This window comes from Eleutherodactylus coqui, chromosome 12 (genome assembly GCF_035609145.1).
Source record: "Eleutherodactylus coqui strain aEleCoq1 chromosome 12, aEleCoq1.hap1, whole genome shotgun sequence".
Taxonomy (NCBI): domain Eukaryota; kingdom Metazoa; phylum Chordata; class Amphibia; order Anura; family Eleutherodactylidae; genus Eleutherodactylus; species Eleutherodactylus coqui.
Window position 1 is genome coordinate 116,020,067 of NC_089848.1, and position 21,706 is coordinate 116,041,772.

Below are 21,706 nucleotides of genomic sequence, written 5' to 3' on the forward strand. Positions count from 1 at the left end.
GACCCTGGAGATCGATAATCTATGACCCAGGGGATCAATGATCTATGACACTGGGAATCTATGACCCTGGTGATCTAATCTATGACCATAGGGATCTATGATCTATAACCCTGCGGGTCCATACTCTGTGGCCTTGGGAATCTATAATCTATGACCCTGCGGATTTCTAATCTACGAACTGGGGGATCTATGACCCTAGGGATCTATAATCTTTGACCCTGGGGATGTATAATCTATGACTGTGGGGATCTATGATCTATGACTTTAGGATCTTTAATCTTTTGACTGGAGATCTATGACCATGGGGATCTCTGACCCTAGGGATCTATAATCTTTGACCCTGGGGATCTATAATCTATGGCCCTGCGACCTCCAGCTGCCCTGCAGAGATTAACTGCTCCGTTCATACAGGGTCCCAGTGGCCAGGTACAACTTCCAGTGCCGGACTACAGCTACTGCGGAACCCATTAGAAGTTCCATGAAGGAAAAGCAAATAATACTACAAAGGAAACACTGAGAGAAGGAGGCATTAAGGGAAAAGCTGCATGCTACATCCGGCCTGCTGTCCTCTAGACGACACGACGTCACCCGGCACGCGCTCTCCAGCGCGCACCGCCCGTTCCTCAAGTGTTTTGAGCCGTCTGGGGCGCCGTAGGTAAGTGGCACGCATGCGCGGAAGTGAGTTCTCGGCAGCGCCATGGTGGCCTGCAGCCGGTTGGAGTCCGTGCTGAGGGCTGCGCGCCGGGCCCTGAGCAGCTCAGCGGGGAGGAGGCAGCGGCCGCTGGCGGCGGAAAACCCGGGTGAGGTCTCTGCACGTACGGCGGAGCAGGCTGCTGATGGGACTGAGGGGGGTTGGTATTTGTGTTTTCGGGACGTTTGGGGGTGATTCTCACTTTTGGGGTTTGGTGCTGATTTTGCGATGGACAACCCCCAGAATCGGTATTGTGGCTGCTGATTGGCCTCCGGGCCGTGCGCTCGCCGTTCCACAATGTTGCCTATTTGCCTTTCTGTGCTCCCGCCGGCGCCTTGTGTGGATCCGCGGCGGCGCCTTCCGTTTTTGTCAGGGTAAGTTCCCTCAGTGGCTTACAGAAGAATCGGCGCAGGAATCCGTATGTGGAGCGGCTCGCTGTCGGTGACTTCAGTACGGCGGGAAGGGAAATTGCTTGGATTTCCCCGCAATAAAAGCGAGCCGTTGTCGCCGCGGCACACGAGAGATAAAAGAGGCTTCAAGGGGTTAAATTATCCACATAATGCAATACTGTTGTTTGTCCTTCCCAGACCGGCATCGTACCGCAAAAAGCAGCTTTTCGTGCGTGCAGCGAATACGCCAAGAGCAAGCCAAGCATTCCGTGTTGGTGGCGTGCATCAGGAACGTCAACGAGAACCGCTTCCTAAAGTATCTGTCGCAGTTTGGAGAAGTGGCCAATCACTTTTTCTTTGACAGTCGTGTAAGTATTGGTGCCGCGTTCCTCAGACGCACACTGACCTATGGATTTTGGCGTTAACCCTTTAACCCCTTTCCGCTCCAGCGCCTAAGCGATCTCGCGCTATCCGGCCTGTATTGCCAGAGCCTGTGATCGTAGTAGTCCTGCCATGCCTTATCACAGCGATCATCGGTGCTGTAAGTCCCCTAGAGGGACACAAATAGTGTGTTTAAAAAAAAAAAAAAAAAAAAGAGAAAAATGTACAAAAAAGAAACATGTAAAAAAAACCTTTTTTGTGCTTTTTCACATATTAGCATAAAAGGTTAAAAAAAATTAAAATCCCACATATTTGGTATTGTCGTGTCCGTAACGAAGCGTACAATGAGTTGCACGTGCTTTTAATTCTGCATGGGGAAAAACGTAAGAAAAGCTATAAAACGGAGGCAAAATGCTAATTTTTTTAGTGTTTTGCTTTCCTAAAAACGCAATAAAAGTGGTTAAAAAAGCTGTATGTACCCCAAAATGGTACCAATAAAAACTACAGCTCGCAAAAAACAAGGCCTCACAGAGCTCCGTCCATAGAAAAATAAAAGCTATAGGACTTTGAATGCACCCATTTAAAAAAAAAAACAAAACCCAAAAAAGGGTTTTTATTGCAGAAAAGTGGAAAAACCTAAAAAAAAAAAAAATAAAAATAAGAATTTTGGTATCGTTGTAATCGTACCGACCCGCAGAAAGAATGGATTGTGCCATTTATGCTGCATGATTAACGCTGTAAAAAAAAAAAAATCTATGGCAGAATTGATGCGTTTTCTTTTACTGTTATTATAAAAAAAAAAAAAAAAAGTTTTACAATATAGTCCATGTACCCAAAAATGGCGCCATCAAAAACCACAGCTCGCCACGTGATAAACAAGGCCTTATACGGCCGCGTCGACAGAAAAGTTAAAAAGTTATGACTTTTGAAAAATGGAGATGAAAATCCGCCAAAAATCGTTGCGTTCTTAAGCCCAAAATAGGCGGCGTGACTAAGGGGTTAAGGACCTGGCGTCTGTTGCTGGATGCCATAGTAGGTCTCGAATGCTTCTAGTCATCCATCTAATTCTGAGATTGGTTTTCCTAGGATATGTTGTCCTTTATATTAGCGGTAAATTTGCATCAATACATTTTTTTTTCTTTATTAGGAAAAAAAAAAATCAACGTTTACTAAAAGTTTAGACAAACTAGTAATTTTCCTACTTTGAGTCGTCAATAATTGACATTTTCTTGCAGTCCTTTATAAGTGTTTGTTTTGAAGTATTGAAGTTCACAGTAACTTTTCAGATGGCTTTTAAGGACCTTTATATCAGAAAACCCCCATGAATCGCCACACTTTAAAAACTGCACCCCTCAAAGTATTCAAAATGGCGTTTAGGAAGTGTATTAACCCTCTAGATGTTTTACAGGACGTAAAGAAAAGTGCATCCGAAATTAGACCTCCAATTTGTTTGCAGCCTTTTAGTTTTGTATGAATCTTCTTGCAGGAGGTTTGGGATGAGATGCAGGAGTCTCCGGGTTCTGCAGTTGTTAGCGATGCCCCATATGTGGGTGTAACTGCTGTTTGGCACACGGTGGGCTCGGAGGAGAATGATTCCAGCAATACAGCGCCATGTTGTTTGTAGCCCCTGAGGTACCAGTACATTGGGGAGCCCATGTTGGAGACTCGACCCCCGCAGGGAATTCATCGAGGGTCGGACCCTGCAGGTGTTGTGTGACTTTCACATTTCAATTTGAAAACGAAAAATTCCAATTTTCCAGAAGTATCTAGGTTTATCTCTTGATAAGGAGAGCAGTCACCCCACGGTGTGTTACCTGTTCCTCCCGGAAGGCCCAGTCTGTGGACGTAAACCGCTGTTTGGGCGCACGGCCGCCTCAGAAGGGAAGGAGCGCCGTGTGGCTCTATGTATAAGCTGTGGAGTCCATCAGCAGAAATCTTATAACGCTTCAACGTGATAATAGGGTTATTTCCCGGACCTGCGGCATATAGTGAAGCAATCTCTTATGCTCTGGATGGTCACGTGGGACACGTTCCACAGCGTATATGGGGTCCTTCCTTGTTCCTCGCTTGTAGTAGACTCTGCACCATTTTTGGGTCCTTCCCTTCTTACCCACAGAGGGAATATCACTACATAGTATCAGAGTATGCCAGGCGGAAAAAAGACAAATATTCTTCCAGTTTAGCCTGTTTCCAACCATCTAAAAAAAACCCCAATGAGGCAGAAGCCGACTTACCCCATTTTGGGGGAAAAAAATTCCTTCCCGACTCCATAATGGCAGAATAATCCCTGGATCAACATTTGGAAAATTCCTACCTGACTCCAAGTCCGGCAGTAGGAAGATACCCGGATCACCAACCCCGCTGGTCACCTAATGTCTGTATCCAGTAATATCACACAAAGGCATCTAGTCCATCTTAACCTCTTAACGACCAAGGGAGTAAGGGTACATCCTAGTGTCAGGGTATGTATGAAGAGAGATTGCGGGGCGACCTCTTCATACAGCGCAGGCATCGGCTGTATATTACAGCTGACACCTGTGGCAGTAGCTGCAATTGGTCGTGCGACCAATCGCACCTGTTAACCCTATAAATGCCGCTGTCAATTCTGACAGCGGCACTTAAAGTTAGGGGGTTCTGCACCGCCTCCCCATGGTGAAATCGGGGGAGCCGTGCAGGTGTCATGGCAGCCAGGGACCTTCTGAAAAGCCATCCACGTGGGGTGGCTTGATAGACTGCCTGTCAAATCACAGTATGACGTAATGCTATAGCATTATACACACACCACACACACGTTATTGTAATCACACTGACCCAGAGAATAAAGTTATCCTGTCATTTTTGTTGCAGTTTGTGCGCCGTAGAAACAAGGCGCACTGAAAGATGGTGGAATGTCGTGTTTTGTTTTTTAATCTTACTCCACTTAGAATTTTGTAAAAGGTGGGTGGGTGGGGGGTGGGGGGCGAAAATGGGGGAAAAAAAGGGGCCGCGTCATTAAGGGGTTAAACTCATCTATGGATTCTGCCTTCACCACGTCCTCAGGCAGAGAGTTCCACAGTCTCACTGCTCTAAGGGCGCCCACCCACTGGAGTTTTTTTTTCCCTGTGAAATTCGCAGCATTTTTTTCTCTGCAGGGGTCTATGGGACTTGTAATGTTAAAATCGCGATCGCGCAAGATCGCGATTTCGCGGTAAATTGCGATTTTGCGCGATCGCGATTTTAAGGCCTCCTTCCCACGAATGGATTTACGCCGCGTAAATTCGCGGCAAAAATCCGCTGCGTGGCCCCCTGCTATTAGGTTCTATTGAACCTAATAGCACAATGCTCACGATGCGTAATTCCACCGCGGAATTACGCACCGCGATTTTTCCCGTCCTCACCCGCAGCATGCTCTATTTGCCGCGGGTGAGGACGGGCTGTACGCGCTGACGGCTTCCATTGCAGTTAATGGAAGCCGTCCGTTCACGCTATCTCCCGCTGTAACCAGCGGAAGATAGCGTGAAAAAACGCTTCCCCACCTACCGCCGCAGCGTCACTTGACGCGGCCGGCGCGTCACGTGACGCTGCTGGCCGCGTCACGTGACGCGGTGGGCGTGTCACACGACGCGACGGCGGTGGGCGGGGAAGCGTTTTCACGCTATCTCCTGCAGGTAAGTATAGGGGCTCTGGGGGGCGCCGTGACGGGCTTCACTGCGTAATATTACGCGGCGGAGCCCGTCACGCTCGTGGGAAGGAGGCCTAACATTACAAGTCCCATAGACCCCTGCAGAGAAAAAAATGCTGCGAATTTCGCAGGGAAAAAAAACGCCAGTGGGTGGGCGCCCTAACAAAAAGAACCACCTTCTATGTTAGTGATGAAACCTGCTTTCTTCTAGACTTAGCGGATGCCCTCTTGTTACCGTCGCAGTCCTGGGTATTCCATGTGTTAGTTTAGTTGCCTTCTTTGAACCCCCTCCAGCACTGTAACCTCTTTCCTGAGCTCCGGTGACCAGAACTGTACGCAGTATTCCATGTGAGGCCTGACAAGTGCCTTATATAGTGGGAGGATAATGTTCTCGCCCCTATACCTCTTTTAATGCACCTCAAGACTATTTGCCTTTGCAGCAGCTGACTGGCATTGCTTACTCCAGTTCAGTCTACAGTCCACTCGTACCCCCAGGTCTTTTTCCATATCGCTTTTCCCTAGCAGTAGCCCATTTAGTGTATATTGTGACATCCGCTTCTCCTGTAGTTACCAGGCTCCCTTCTTAAGGCCTCATGTCCACGGGGAAAATCAGGCCCGCCACGGATTCTCTATGCAGAATCCGCAGCGGGTCCCTTCTTTCCCGGGGACATGAGGCTGAAAAATAAGAATCAACTCACCTGTCCTGGACGCTGCGGGTCTCCCCCCTCCGTCGCGGCCGGAGTTTCTTTCTTCGGCCTGGCGGATGTGCTCGGCACGCTGGCAGCGTGCCGCGCGCATGCCTCGGGCACATCCGCCGGGCTGAAGAAAGAAGATCCGGCCGCGACTGAGGTAAGATCCGCAGCGTCTGGACAAGTGAGCTTTAATTCAGGTACGGGTGTTCCGCGGATCCGGATGTCTGCCCAGCGTCTGTTTGAAGACTTCTATTGAAGGAGAACTCCCCACCTTCCGTGTTAACCTGTTCCACTCATTGATCCCCCTCACTGTCTAATATCTAATCTGTGTCTCCTCCCTTTCAGTTTCATCCCATGGCTTCTAGTCTTTCCTTGTGCAGATGAGAATAGGGCTGATCCCTCTGCACTGTGACAGCCCTTCAGATATTTGTAGACCGCTATTAAGTCTCCTCTCAGCCTTCTCTTCTGCTAAACATTCCCAGATCCTTCAACTGTTTCTCATAGGACATGATTTGCAGACCGCTCACCATCTTGGTAACTCTTCTCTGAACTTGCTCCAGTTTGTCGATGTCTTTTATAAAGTGGGGTGCCCAGAACTGGACACAGTATTCCAGATGAGGTCTGACTAACGAAGAGTAGAGGGGGATAATGACCTCACGTGATCTAGACTCTATGCTCCTCTTAATACATCCCAGAATTGTGTTTGCCTTTTTGGCTGCTGCATCACATTGTTGACTCATGTTCAGTCTATGATCTATTAGTATACCCAAGTCTTTTTCACATGTGCTGCTCCTTAGCCCAATTCCTCCCATTCTGTATGTGCTTTTTTTTCATTTTTCTTGCTCGGATGTAGGACTTTGTATTTCTCCTTGTTAAATACCATTCTGTAAGTCGCTGCCAACTGTTCAAGCTTTTCTAGCTCTCTTAGAACAGGGGTCCCCAACTCCAGTCCTCAGGGACCACCAACAGGTCATGTTTACAGAATATCCCATGGTAAGAACACCTGTGGCAATGTCTGAGGCACCGACAATAATTACATCACCTGTGCAACCCTGAGGAAATCCTGAAAACCTGACCTGTTGGCGGTCTCTGAGGACTGGAGTTGGGGAACACTGCCTTAGAATACAAGTTCTATGTTCATCCATCCTGGTCTCTTTTTTTTTTTTTAATTGCTTCCCATTCTTCCTTATTTTAGGAATTGTTAACGATTGTGCTTTGAGAATCTCATTTCGCAATATTTCCCAACCTTCTTGGATATTTCTGTCCTTAAGAACATCCAGCCATTGGATTCTTCCTATCCTCTTTCTGAGTTCAGTGATCTCCTTCACTGTCTAATATCTAATCTGTGTCTCCTCCCTTTCAGTTTCATCCCATTGCCTCTAGTCTTTCCTTGTGCAGATGAGAATAGGGCTGATCCCTCTGCACTGTGACAGCCCTTCAGATATTTGTAGACAGCTATTAAGTCTCCTCTCAGCCTTCTCTTCTGCTAAACATTCCCAGATCCTTCAACTGTTTCTCATAGGATGTGATTTGTGAACCACTCACTACACTATCTTGGCAACTCTTCTCTGAACTTGCTCCAGTTTGTCCATGTCTTTTTATTAAATTGGGGTAGCCAGAACCGATCACAGTATTCCAGATGAGGTCTGACTAATTAATACTAGAGAGAATAATTATCTCACGTGATCTAGACTCTATGCATCTCTTAATACATCCCAGAATTGTGTGTTGTTTTTTTTTGCCTTTTTTTTTTTTTTTGCTGCATCACATTGTTGACTCATGCTCAGTTTGTGATCTATGAGTATACCCAAGTCTTTTTCACAAATGTTGCTTAGCCCAGTTCCTCCCATTCTGTATGTGCTTTTTACATTTTTTTTCTTGCCAAGATGTAGGACTTTGCATTTCTCCTTGTTAAATACCAGCCTGTTAGTCGCCGCCCACTGTGCAAGCTTTTCTAGATCTTTTTGAATTCTCTCCCTTGTATTGTTGGCAAATTTGATCAGTATTCCCTCCTCCAGATCACTTATAAAGATGAATCTCATTTCACAATATTTTTCAACCTTCTTGGACGTTTATGTCCTTAAGAACATCCAGCCATTGGATTCTTCCTACCCTCTTTCAGAGTTCATTAAAATCTGCCTTTCTGAAATCCAACCTTTTAGGTCTGAGTCTTCTCAGTTCTTCCTCCCCTTGTTGTCAAACATCCAAGGATATCATGTTCACTGCCTTTTAAGGTCCCAGCCACCCTTACTTCCTCCCTGTTGGTGAGAGTTAGGTCCAAGATAGCAGATCCCCTTGTTTTCTCTTCCACCTTCTGGAAGATAAAGTTGTCAGCAAGAGCAGATAAGAATCTGTTGGATCCATTACTTTTACCTGAGAGATTCCCACCAAATGTCTGGATGGGTAAAATCTCCCATGCTCACTATGTTGGGCTTTTTTTCAGAGCTTGGCCATCTGATGTAGAAAGAGTTCCTCCATATCTTCTGCTTGTCCAGGCGGCCTATAGTAAACGCCTACAATGGTGTCCTTTCTGTTGTTCTCTCCTTGTATTCTTACCCAAACAGTTTCTACAGAACTCCCAGCTCTGAAGCTTGAATCTCAGTGGAGATTAATGTTCTCCTAACATACAACACAACACAACACCTCCTCCCCTTTTATTAGGTCTGTTTATTATAAATACATTGTATCCCTCAAGCCTTGTATCCAATCATGTGTATCATCCCACCAAGATTCCGTGATGCCGATGACTTATTTCTTTTTTCCTGTGTTAGGAGCTCCAATTCTCCTTGTTTGTTTCCCAGCTTTGTGCATTTGTGTAGGAACATGTTAGTTTGTGATCGGGGTCTCTTGCTCCTCTACTTGCCTTCTGGAATTTTTGTCTTTGTTCTTTTTTTTCCACTTCTAATAACAAGGTTCTCAGTTGTATTCATTAGCTGTATATTTTTGCCTTTCACTTCCCTTCCCATATTTTTCTAGTTTAAAGCTCTCCTGATGAGTGCAGCAAGGCACCCACCAAATATATGCTTACCTGTCTGTAAGGTGCAACCCGTCTCTAGCAAGCAGTCCATCATATAAGTAATTCACTCCATGGTCTAGGAATCCAAACCTTTGCTGACGGCACCATCGACGTAGTCAGTTGTTCACCTCTAGAATCCTGTTCCATCTTCTTATTCCATGACCATCTACTGGGAAGATGGATGGGAAGACCACCTGAGCTCCTAGTTCCTTCAGCTTTTTTTTTCGAGGTCTTCAAAGTCTATGCAGATAGTTCCAAGGTCCTTTTTTGCACTGTCATTTGTCCCTACAATTTCATGTATTGGCTTTTAGCTCCACCTCCTGATCACATGATGGTGATGTCATCACAGGTCCTTTGTTCTCCTTGTGTACTGAATGACGAATTGCGAACTACATCCCCCACAAACCCTTGCACCCTCTGTGGTGACATGTTTGCACGACAAATGGTTTGTTTCAACACTGGACAACGGTTGACGATTTAGATGAAGGCTGGACCGGTGTTTGGCGGCTTTAGCACTTGAGATGACATGATATCATGATCAGGAGATGTGAAGATAGTGGGAAAGGACTCTGCTGTGATGTTAGTCAGTAGGCACCGCCAGCTATGGATGTGGACATTTGTGAGGTGTCATTTATTGAAATCTCCACATTGGGTATGCCGCTCTCTCAAAGCCAGTTACAGACTGAGTACTGCTGTATCCATAACAACTGAGACCGTGGGGGTTTGTGGGGAATGCAGTCCGCCTATAATTCCTCATTTAGTGCACAAGGATGAAGGCCCTGTGATGACGTCACCGCCATGTAATCAGGGGCGGATATCCGAAAATGTGACTGATCACATGATATGGCTGCTGTCCGGCTCTCATATATCTATACTCCACAACACTTCTGCTCGATTCAACCCAAACAACCAGTCGCTGTGAATCAGCCAACCCAAGCAAACAATCAGGTTGTGAATCGAGTAGAAGTGTTGTGGAATATAGATATATGCGTCCGGCTATGCAGGTGTTTAATAACACGAAGGACCTGTGATTACATCACTGTCATGTCCGGTCGGAGCTCAGATCATGTGACTGATCACAGGTCCTGTGAGCACACGGCTGCTGTCAGGCTTTGTTTTTATACGTAGTTAAAGGGGTTGTCTCGCGAAATCAAGTGGGGGTATACACTTCTGTATGGCCATATTAATGCACTTTGTAATATACATCGTGCATTAAATATGAGCCATACAGAAGTTATTCACTTACCTGCTCCGTTGCTGGTGTCCCCGTCGCCATGGTTCCGTCTAATTCTGATGTCTTCTTGCTTTTTTAGACGCGCTTGCGCTGTGCGGTCTTCTCCCTTCGGCTCCGCTCGGCAGCATCGGTGTTTTGGCTCCGCCCCTTGTACGTGTCATCGCGTAGCTCCGCCCCCGTCACATGCCAATCCCAGCCAATCAGGAGGCTGGAACCGGCCACGTCATGGGGGCGGAGCTACGCGATGACGCGTACAAGGGGGCGGAGCCAAAACACCGATGCTGCCGAGCGGAGCCGAAGGGAGAAGACCGCACAGCGCAAGCGCGTCTAAAAAAGCAAGAAGACATCAGAATTAGACGGAACCATGGCGACGGGGACACCAGCAACGGAGCAGGTAAGTGAATAACTTCTGTATGGCTCATAATTAATGCACAATGTACATTACAAAGTGCATTAATATGGCCATACAGAAGTGTATAGACCCACTTGATTTCGCGAGACAACCCCTTTAAGGACCTGCGATGACGTCGCCGTCGTGATTAAGGGGTGAAGCACTCGCACACTGATTGACAAGTGGTCGTTAGCACTTTGATTAAGCCTTATGTGCGTAATGCTGGAGAATCCGTATACTGTATGACAGGAAATATCATTCCAACATGTTGTCTCCCGCCACTCTGTAATGGAGAAGTGAACTAATTTTTATTCCTCTACGTCTTCTGCTTTGTCGCCTTCTAGGGCACTCATGCTGTTGTGGAGTTTGTGGATCTGCAAAGTGTAGAATCTCTCCTATCCGCCACTAGAATCCCGAGGGATACGGATGTATTTGTAGTACCGTACAAATCAAGATATATCAAAGTGAAGACTGCAGATGTGGGGAATCCGCCTCCCAAGTGCTGCCCGCAGTCCTCCATCCCCATCAACAGTTTGTTAATGAAATTATGCGCTGCTGAGAACGTAAGTTGAAAATTTGAAACGCTGATTCAGCTTTCTTAGGAGGGCAAAGACCACCTGCAAAAGCTTCTATCACCAAGAGTTAAAGGGGTTCTCCTCTCGGCCAAATATGGTTAGACAGGGCTGAACTGTCTTCATAACTCCTAGAAGTGAGTGGATGTTACGCAAACTCCTAACTAGCTACTCTTTCCACAACTTTGGAGATCACTGTACAGGTATGCAGCAGCACGTGATGCCTGTCAGCCACAATGTCCTACCGTCTGGTATGGATTTTTTTTAATTTATTTTTTTAAGGTAGCTCAACTGGGCCAAAAAGGCACCTTTGGTGATCAGTGTAAAAGGCAAACCTGTATGCACACCTATGTATATAATATACTGCCTAAGCATCCCAGTATAACCACAAGCCGCTTCCACTTCAGTGGTATCGATCTGTCCACTTGAGGTGCTGCTCAGCGTTTCTTCCCTGTTGGAGGCTCCTCCAGGATGGTACATCCATACGTGCCACAGCAAGAAGGTTTAGTGTCCGCACAAGAGTATGGGGCAGAACGCGGGGCATTACATGAGGAGAGCTGGGTAGGAGAATAGCCAGGACCAGGAGGAGCTAATAGAGCCCTAAAGAATGCCCTCCAGCCTCAGGACCGGAGGAGCTAGCAGAGCCCCCACAGAATGCCCTCCAGCCTCAGGACCGGAGGCGCTAGCAGAGCCCCCACAGAATGCCCTCCAGCCTCAGGACCGGAGGCGCTAGCAGAGCCCCCACAGAATGCCCTCCAGCCTCAGGACCGGAGGCGCTAGCAGAGCCCCCACAGAATGCCCTCCAGCCTCAGGACCGGAGGCGCTAGCAGAGCCCCCACAGAATGCCCTCCAGCCTCAGGACCGGAGGCGCTAGCAGAGCCCCCCCCCCCCCACAGAATGCCCTCCAGCCTCAGGACCGGAGGCGCTAGCAGAGCCCCCCCCCCCCCCCCCCCAGAATGCCCTCCAGCCTCAGGACCGGAGGCGCTAGCAGAGCCCCCACAGAATGCCCTCCAGCCTCAGGACCGGAGGCGCTAGCAGAGCCCCCACAGAATGCCCTCCAGCCTCAGGACCGGAGGCGCTAGCAGAGCCCCCACAGAATGCCCTCCAGCCTCAGGACCGGAGGCGCTAGCAGAGCCCCCCCCCCCCCCCCCCCCCCACAGAATGCCCTCCAGCCTCAGGACCGGAGGCGCTAGCAGAGCCCCCCCCCCCCCCCCCACAGAATGCCCTCCAGCCTCAGGACCGGAGGCGCTAGCAGAGCCCCCCCCACAGAATGCCCTCCAGGCAGCTATTAACAAATCTGTCATACACAGACACCCTGAGGGCCCGATGTCCTGCAGTGGGACCTTCGCTCACAGCTCGGCATTGGGCAGCTTTATTGGCATTCAGAGAACACCAGAATGGGTAGGTCCGCCATCGGTGCCCCGTTCTCCTCACCAATAAGGGCAGGTTGGCGTGTGAACTGATGTGTGACTGTGTTCCCTCCGTGGTTTTCTGCAGTGTATGTCCTGCTAACTCCTGCATTGTCTCCCCCATCAGACAGAAGAGCAGATGCTTCTCCTACTAGACGAGCTCCAGCTGACAGAGGACAGCCTCCGACTTCGTTACCTGGTCAGCTCTCTGATGGGTGACATCGCCACCGCCTACTTCCCCGAAGCCACCGTGCAGCTCTACGGCTCCAGCGTCAATTCTTTTGGAAAAATGGGCTGTGATTTGGATTTGTTTTTAAACTTAGATATTAAAGAATCTAAACCTGGAAAGGTAAGACAAATGTCATCCGGCGCGTGGAGGCTGGCCGAGCGTTCTGCACACCGCGTCTGACACTTATTGTTCCCAGCAGCAGAAACCAAGTCATCCTGTAGATAGCAAACACACATGATGTTACAGCGTCCGTCCTCAGGCCTAATATTCATTTAGGAGTAGTAATATTGGTCATTTATTTACATTGCTATTGGTTTTCATGGGTCAGTGCGAGGCAGAGGGGAATGAAGCGGGGTTGGAGCCGAGCCTGCTGTGTACCTGGCAGCCGATGGCAATGGCCACGCTCAGATTTTCCCATCTAAAGAATGTAATTAGAATCACTGCTTCCCAAAAAGTCATATCAAATATAGCGTTATTGTGAACACTGCAAAAAATACACATCAGAATTGCAGGTCTTTTTGTCATCTCGGCACAAAAAAAAAAAAGAGGTGAATTAAATGGGATCAAAAAGTGGTAGCAATAAAGACTGCAGCTCACCTCACTACAAACAAGATGATGGCGGAAAAAAGCAGTTTTGGTTTTTTATTTATTTTTTCTTCTAAAGACACACAAAATGAAATTACCGTCATTTTTGCTCCCCATGAAATCTGAAAAACAAGAACACCCCTTCCCGCCCCGAGTCTTAAGCTCTTCAGTACATCATATGAAGCTGTTAAATGTAAAATCTAACCCTCTCGGAATGCAGGGATGAGACATGGCTGCTCGTTAAGTATCCAGCAGCGGTCAATAGTCATACAGTGTTGATACATACGCCGTATTCTACGGGCTGCTGACCTCCAGATGGTAACAGATGAGGATCATTTTGGGTGTGATTACAACTTGTAGCGAGTTGTAGACGTGAAGGGATTGGAGTTGTGGACTTCTCCACAATGTTGTCTGTCCGAAGGTCCGGGGGTCTTTCGTCCTAGCACGTCTCTGCCACACTAGTCATCTCCAAGAGAGCTTGTTGATGCCGTACTTTGCTTATCTTTGGCAATCCCATAGAATTGAATAGCTTGGCAGCTTACGCATCTTGTATCTTTGAATCAACTACTTTAACCACCCTCAAGTGCCGAGCGGGTGTATGGAGCAGGACCAAGACACGTGTCCACTCTATTCCCGGCGGTTGACCGGATACCCACCTGCAAAGGCAGAGATTAACGCTAGTACCAGTCGCGACTGTTTAAACCCTTAGATTCTGGGTTAGTGCTGACAATGGCATTGTGATGTAATCACAGAGAACTGATGGTCGCAGTAGTAGCCTGGAGCCTAGGGAGGGCTCCCCGAGCTTCCATGGAATCACACCTAATACACCCTACCTTTTTGTTTGAAAGCTCAAGTACTCTATTGGGGACTAATAAAAATTGTGAAAATGAGTTTAATAAAATTTAAGATTCAGCTCCTTTCCATTTAAAGAGATCTAAAGAATTAGTAAAAATAAACATAATTGGCATCGCCGCTGGTGAATGCCACAAAAATAAATGTACTCAATTCCAGAATTGCATTTTATTCACACCACCTCTCAGATGACGTTTAAATACAAAGGGATGAAAGTCCCAAGCTCCCCATAATGGTGCCAGTAGTAAGTGCAGCTCAGTGGCCCACACCGCTCTATCGATGGGAAAATGACGTTATTGGGCTCAGAATATGGAGCCTGAAAGAGGTTTTCTTCGCACTGACCTGCAGAATAATGCTGACTAGTCATTCTTGCTGCACCATGAGCGTCACGAAAACAAAAGCTAAAAAACAATGGCACAAATGCTTCTTTTTTTTTTTTTCCATTTTCCCAACGTAAACATTCTTGAAGGTTTTTTTTTTTTGTTCCCACCCCCCCCCCCACCCCCAATGCATTTGGTAGCATCATCAAATACAACTTGTCTCACAAAATAACCAGCCCTGATATGGAAGGTGGGGACGATAAAACAAAATGGTCTACTACTTAATAGAAAGCGGTGCCATGCTTGTTCACAGCTGCTTATGGTCACTGAAGGGTTTTTTCTATTTGGATGGTCCTTTTTTGTTAGAAGGGTCCCCCCTGACAATAGCTGATCAGTGTTATTCCTCTTGACCTGTCAGTAAATCTTCAATTTCCCTGCAGCTCCCCCACAGGGGAAATGGAGTATTACATTGTGATAGTTAACATCAGTGAACAGTAAGTGTAATGGACCGACAGGCCGGGCCTCCATATGTAACTGCTGGCTAGTAGATGAAAGTCCAACAAAGTTACAGATGTGTTAGGATATTTAGAAATGGGTGCTTTATGATGATTGGGGTTCTTTGACTGTGTTCAGAATTGTCTTTTTTTTTTTGTGCCTGCAGACTACCAGTGCTTACACTGCAGAGTTTTGGATGAGGCGCATGTCCTCAGGAAGGTTGGCACAACAGAAGATCCTGTCTGTCATTGGTGAATGTATAGAAAGTTTTGGCCCTGGATGTAATGAAGTACAAAAAATCCTAAACGCTCGCTGTCCTCTCATACGGTTCACCCACCAGTCTTCAGGCCTCCAGTGCGACCTTACAGCTGACAACAAGTAATTGCATGATAAAACAAACCTGGAATGTCATATTGCTTAGGATGGGAGGTGGGAGAATGCCTACAGTTGGTTCCTCACCTCCGTCAGGCTCCGGATTTCGCCGGGAGACGCTGCAGCCTCTGCAGCAGCCATGGCGCAAATGTATTGCGTCATGTAAATGAATGGCCAACTTTTTTATACAAGGGTTTGAGTCTCACGGAACAAGAGCCGCTTGCATAGAATAGCTGTTAGTTCTGGCTCACAGGGACCCCCCCGCACACTGTGCGCCCTAACAGAAGTTCTCTTCTGGAGACCACCCTTTATACAATTAAGTTGTTTCTGTTGCTGCTTGGATGAACAGGTTTTATAAATTGGGCCGGTTCCTGTTCTGTGGATGCTTTCTGTGCTCGTTGTGCCGAGGGGTTGACCCAAGTTCTAGCCTTCAAGGGTTTAATTGTCTGATTGGTGGATGTCCATCCGCTGGTCTCAGCCGCTGAGCATTCCTCTCTATGGCACTGACGGTGATGGTGCTGTACTCGCCTTCTCTTCGCCAGTCTGATGGAGACGAATGAAACGTGCATGATTGCCTGTTTCTTCATTCATAAGGGGTTGCATGGAACCACCAATCGGACCCCATAGATCAGACACTTTAGCCCTTCAACAACTCCTTTAAGGCTGGAGAGGTAGAAGCAAGGGAATGGCGCCTCTTACGGGAGTCCAGTTTTGGTGGCACTTTGGCCTCAGTAGCCAGATTTGGAACTGAAGAATACAGAAATGCAATTTTGGCCTGGGAGAGGAACGCAGTCGGCTCAATACAAACGGTTCCAGAGGAACACCAGCCATAAATGGTCTCATATCTATTAAATTGTTGCGTAGCTTTAAAATTTTGAGTGACGCTTGTGGGAGACAAACTGTGATTGGGAGCGTTGGTGCAAAAGCAAGCAGACCGGTGGTTGATATAAGCATAGGCTATAAATACTGACGTGTCCCAATGGCCGCCGTGCCACCCGGATACCCTGCAGTCAAATAACTTGAAGGTCTTTATCTGAGACGATGGCCTATCAGTTAAGTCTCACGTAGGTAGTTAAGTGGTATTCCAAATACATATCAAACCGTGCATGATCCTACAGAAATAATGCCAACATCACAGCAGCCTACTCTAAGGCCAGCTCTACTGACAGCTCGGCTCCTGCTCTAAGGACCGGGAGCGGAGAGACCTATGCCACAGCAAGCAGAGCCTGATGAATAGTTGGCCATGTGTACCAGCCTGCGGCTGTCGAGAGCGTGCGATCCGGCACTGTGTAGATCGTGTTGTAGTGGGCCATTCTTTGGACAATCGCATCTTCAAGTTTCCTTGTGGAGGAGGAGGAAGGGGGAAGTAAAGTCTAATATGAAAGTGTTCACAAAAGCCCAATTTTTATGGAAACCATTAAAAACTGCACTGGGTGTTACAGTACTTTCAGGCGAGTACAAGTACAGTATCATTTTATCCCACACCGTGTAAAAGAAAATACAAAAGTCAGATGTCAAAGTTAGTTTGTTCTGCCTCCTCCTCCCTAAAAAAAGCAATATAATGCAATAAAAAAGTCACACCGAAATGACACCCAATGGAAACGGCAACTCGTCCTGCGAAACCCGAGACGTGGCATGGGAATGTGCTGATTCGAATCCAGTTCTGCAGTGTTTTTTTTGTTTTTTTTTTAAAACCCCTCGAAGGACCAGGCTGTTTTGAACTTAAAGACCAGACACTTTAAAGGGATTTTACCCATGGGGGGGGGTTACTGCCCTATTATCATTTTTTTCTTTAGCTACTAAAATTATTTTTGATGCATTTTATTTTTCTGTGAGATATAGGGTTATTTTTAAATATCTTCACTTTTTTTCCTCCCATATATTTACCATGCCTGGCCCCTAAGGGGTTAAGTAAGTGTTATTGTACTAAAGTACCAAAAAAAAAATATATATAATAATTTGGAATTACCTCAGTCGCACTGACCCAAAGGATAAAGTTTACATGTCATTATGTCATTTATAGCGAATGGCACTGCTTTAAGAAAGAAACTGCAAAAAGAATGTTGGAATTATATGTACCCCAATAATAATGCAACTAAAAATTATATCTGAAAGGGGGAAAAAAGGCCTCACGTGGGTGAATGTGTTATGGGGTCATAATGAAAAAAACTGGTTTGATCATTAAGAAGCAAGATAGGCCAGTCACAAAGGGGTTAAAGCGGCCAACAATTTAAGGTGTTGTGCTAGATATGGGGAAAGCTAGAGCCGCTCAGATGCTGCGCTCTAGTGGATGAGAAGGAATTGTTAAGCTGGTGGGTCCCTCTGCTGGATTCAGCGGAGAACTGCAGCTTCTATACCATTGAAATACAAGTAGATGAATTTCCTATTTTAATAATGCTGATTCTATAAAATGTGTGGAACACATTGCATTTAGACACAAACTCAGAACATATCTAGAAAACGTACCAAGAGCTCCCGTCTTTTACTCTTCTTGTGTTACAGAATTGCGCTGATAAGCTCTGAGCTTCTGTACCTGTACGGTAACCTGGACCCCCGGGTGCGAGCGCTGGTTTTCACGCTGAGATGCTGGGCGCGTGTCCATGGGGTCACCAGCTATATTTCCGGACATTGGATCACAAATTTCTCCATCACTTTGATGGTCTTATTCTTCCTACAGAAGAGAGAGCCTCCTGTTATCCCAACACTCGATCAACTGAAAAGTCTTGCAGGTAAATTCGGGGTAAGTGGAGGAGAGAGTGGAAAACAAGGCCGACTCTTCTTGGATCCACAGTACTTGTGGCGCTAGATGCTGGTGATTACACCTTGTGGATGTATAGTGGCACTTCTGATCTGAAACATCATGTTCAACATGACCTTGACCATTATTTAGCGCCAACATATTCCGGAGCTCTTACAAGACGGGGAACAGAAACAAAACCCCGGTTACATGTAGTAAATGGCTGATGGAGACAGTAGGGGTGTGGGGCTTACAGATAATGCGGGGGATACAGAAGATAAAGGGGTGGAGATATGCATGGTATGGCGAGGTGGAGAGTGAGGGATGCTATACAGATAGACAATGGTCAGGCTGTATAGTGGCTGAATCGATATGACTGCAGGGGGTGGTTGATGGTGGCTGGCAGGGATTGCAGTCAATAAGACGGAGCATGTTATCAGGCGGGGTACAGAGGGGTTTAGTTTAGGGGATATGGTATGCCTTCCTGAAGAGGTGCGTTTTTTTTTAGGGCACGCCTGAAGTTTTGTTTCTCTGGGATTGCCCGGATAGTTTTGGGTAGTGCATTCCAGAGGACTAGTGCTACTTTGGAGAAGTCTTGGAGGTGGGAATGAGAGGTTCGAATTAAAGGGGCACTTAGTCTAGATTTAGAGCGCTAGGGGGCGTGGGCTGGGTGGTGCAATGAGATGAGAGAGGTACTGTAGGGCGGCGCTGCACTGTGGGGGCTTTGTGGATGAAGGTAGTGAGTTGGAATTGAATTCTGTGTTTAATGGGCAGCCGGTGCAGTGACCGGCACAGGGCAGAGGCGTCCAAATAGCGGCTGGACAGGAAGATGAGCGTGGCTGCCGCATTCAGGATGGATTGGAGGGAATAGTCTGGTCCGGGGAGGCCAATCAGCAATTTGCAAAAATCGAGCCGAGAGCTGATCAGGGAAATGGTGAGCGTTTTTAGCGTGTCCATGGTGAGAAAGGGGCGGATTCTTGCGATGTTCTTGAAATGCAGCTGACCTGTTCAGAAGAGAGATTGGATGTAGGGGTTAAAGGAGAGATCAAGGTCGAATATAACCCCAAAACAGCGGGCATGCTGGGAATTATGGTGCCTTGTTGGTGTTCTGTCGGCATCACTGCACGCTTTGGTCGCCATGCATCTGCTGGAAGCTTCGGGGAGACAGAATTCTGCTTGTATTTATGATCCCTGACTCCTGTCATTTTATTTTTTTTTACAATCACCTGGTAAAAGCATCAGGATGCATAGAAGTATAAATCGGACTCTGTAGCGTAGTTTTTTCAGTAGTCTGTTACCGCGGAAATGCACAGTCTGCGTAGAAGCTGTAGACACAAAACAGTAGATGTATAAGCAGTAATACTATTAGCAAAGTGGCGCATTTAAAAAATTTTTTTTTAAAAGACCCTGTGCCAGTCACTGCGCCAATGCCTCCCTCACCCCCATGCCAGTCATTGCACCAGTCGTCCCATCCACTATAGCTTACAATTTATACTCCCACTCGTTCCTTCACTCTACTAATGTAATCTTACACTAAGTTCCTCCATAACCTGAACCTCCGAACTCAAAGACTTCTCTTGAGCTGCACCAGTTCTTTGGCGTGCGCTACCCCAGACAATTGGGGTATCTGCAACGCCCACAGTTTTAGGTGTACCGTAAAGCACGTCTCTTTAGGGAGGACAATCTCTTCCCCTAAACTAACTCTTCTCCATTTCTACATTCCCCCACCCCACATATCTGGACATAGTCAGCAGCTGGTGAGCGGCTCGTACAGCTTTATGTATACTACCTTATTTATGTAAAAGATGGCTGACCCTTGAACAGAACAAGTGCTCCTACCTCGTGCCCCCCCCCCCTATTTCCTCCTCCTAGATTGTAAGCTCTTGTGCTTCCCCTGATTCCTTATACACTGTAAGGGTGCTTTTCAACAGGAAGGATAGTCATTGACTGGAGGCAGAGCGAGCCGTAGATTGTTCCTGCCCGCCTGCCTCCATTCACAGGAAGCAGGCAGTCATTAATCATTTATGCTGCCTGCTCACACGGACAATTCCTCATTCAGCCTTCTGCATGCAAAAACTGAACAACGAACGAGAAGCGAACATGTGTCATGTGATTTCTTTCAAGGTCCCATTGAAAGCAATGAGCAATACATTCCGAAGGAGCGCCCAAATTTAGACCGTGCTGCATCTTTTTTTTTTTACTTTGCAGCATTGCTGTAAGGAAAAAAAAAATGCTCGCGTGAATAAATCTATCCAAAGGGCTCATGTCCACGGGCAAAATGACATTTAAAATCCGCAGCGGATCTCCCGCGCGCGGATCCGCACCCCATAGGGATGCATTGACCACCCGCGGGTACATAAATACCCGCGGATCGTCAATAAAAGTGATTTAAAAAAAAATGGAGCATGAAAAAATCTGGACCATGCTCCATTTTCATGCGGGTCTCCCGCGGGGACGGCTCCCGCGGGCTTCTATTGAAGCCTATGGAAGCCGTCCGGATCCGCGGGAGACCTAAAATAGGAATTTAAAGCATTTACTCACCCGCAGCGGGCCGCGAAGCTCTGCTCTTCCTCACGGCTGCATCTCCCTTGCTTCGGCTCGGCGGATGTGCCCGGCGCATGCGCGCGGCACGTCGACGACGTGCCGGCGATGTGCCGCCGGCGTCAGGAATTCATCCGCCGGCCGAAAATGAAGATCCGGCCGTGAGGAACAGCTGATCTTCGCCGTCCGCTACGGAAAGGTAAATGCTTTTAAATTGCTATTTTCAGCGCTCATGTCCGCGGGGCAGGAGGGACCCGCTGCAGATTCTACATGTAGAATCTGCAGCGGATCTGATTTTCCCCGTGGACATGAGGCCAAAAGAGTGGATTCCACATTTGGTCATGTGACTAACACTCAAGCGTTTAACCTTCTGGTTTCCTGTTTCATCAGAAGACATAATGCCAGGTGGACCCATTGACTATAATGGGGTCCATCCAGCTTTCATCCTGTGTGAAATGGCATCGATTGGTGCCTCTGATGTAGGTGTGAACTAGTGCTGGGCAGTTTGGCAGAAAACTAAAATCTTTTTTTTTTTTTTTTTTTTTTAATTTGCCCCCTCACCCCCCCCCCCCCAAATCTCTTCTTGCATAAGAGAGTCACTTACACAGCAATTCCCCAATATCTGAATTAAATGACCGTTCTGTTCTTGATCAGGGAAGTGTCATGTATGCAATTCTCTTATGTAAAAGAATGGTGTTGAACTTCAGTTATGTTACACATGAAGGAAGGGGTTGCACATATCCTCCAGTCATTCCCTTACTTCCCTGTGTGCTATGCACACACCATCAATTACTCCACATACTGCCCCACCCACCCCAATCACATCCCTCATGTACTTTCCTCCCCTCAGTTATCACAGCCCTGTCATTCTGCAGGACTTCCTCGAGGCCCAATATTGGCCCTGTCTACAAAGGGGAAGGGCTAATCTCTATTCCACCATTCTTACAGAAGTTGGAACCGTGCCTCAACAAAATGGCAGTTAATCAATTTCTATTTAGTGCCCCGCTGTAATCTAAACAGTCTCCCTTCTCACTGACAAATTGTTACATACTGCTCATAGATGTCTGTGGAGAGGAGAGGGGGAGGGAGAGCCGGGTGAGAGGATTGCAGAGACTCTCACAAATAGTGGTTTATCTCCA

General features: G+C 47.1%; 1 protein-coding gene across 1 annotated transcript in view; it reads left to right on the forward strand.

Moving 5' to 3' along the window:
• Positions 1-661: 661 nt before the first annotated feature.
• MTPAP (mitochondrial poly(A) polymerase) overlaps positions 662-21,706 on the forward strand; it is a 33,106-nt gene continuing 12,061 nt past the window's right edge. Inside the window, exons 1-6 of the mRNA XM_066585199.1 lie at positions 662-800; positions 1,279-1,448; positions 10,800-11,018; positions 12,564-12,785; positions 15,084-15,295; positions 17,792-18,018. Of these exons, the coding sequence (XP_066441296.1) occupies positions 698-800; positions 1,279-1,448; positions 10,800-11,018; positions 12,564-12,785; positions 15,084-15,295; positions 17,792-18,018 (1,153 nt within the window). The 5' untranslated portion in view covers positions 662-697. The remainder of the gene's footprint in view (positions 801-1,278; positions 1,449-10,799; positions 11,019-12,563; positions 12,786-15,083; positions 15,296-17,791; positions 18,019-21,706) is intronic.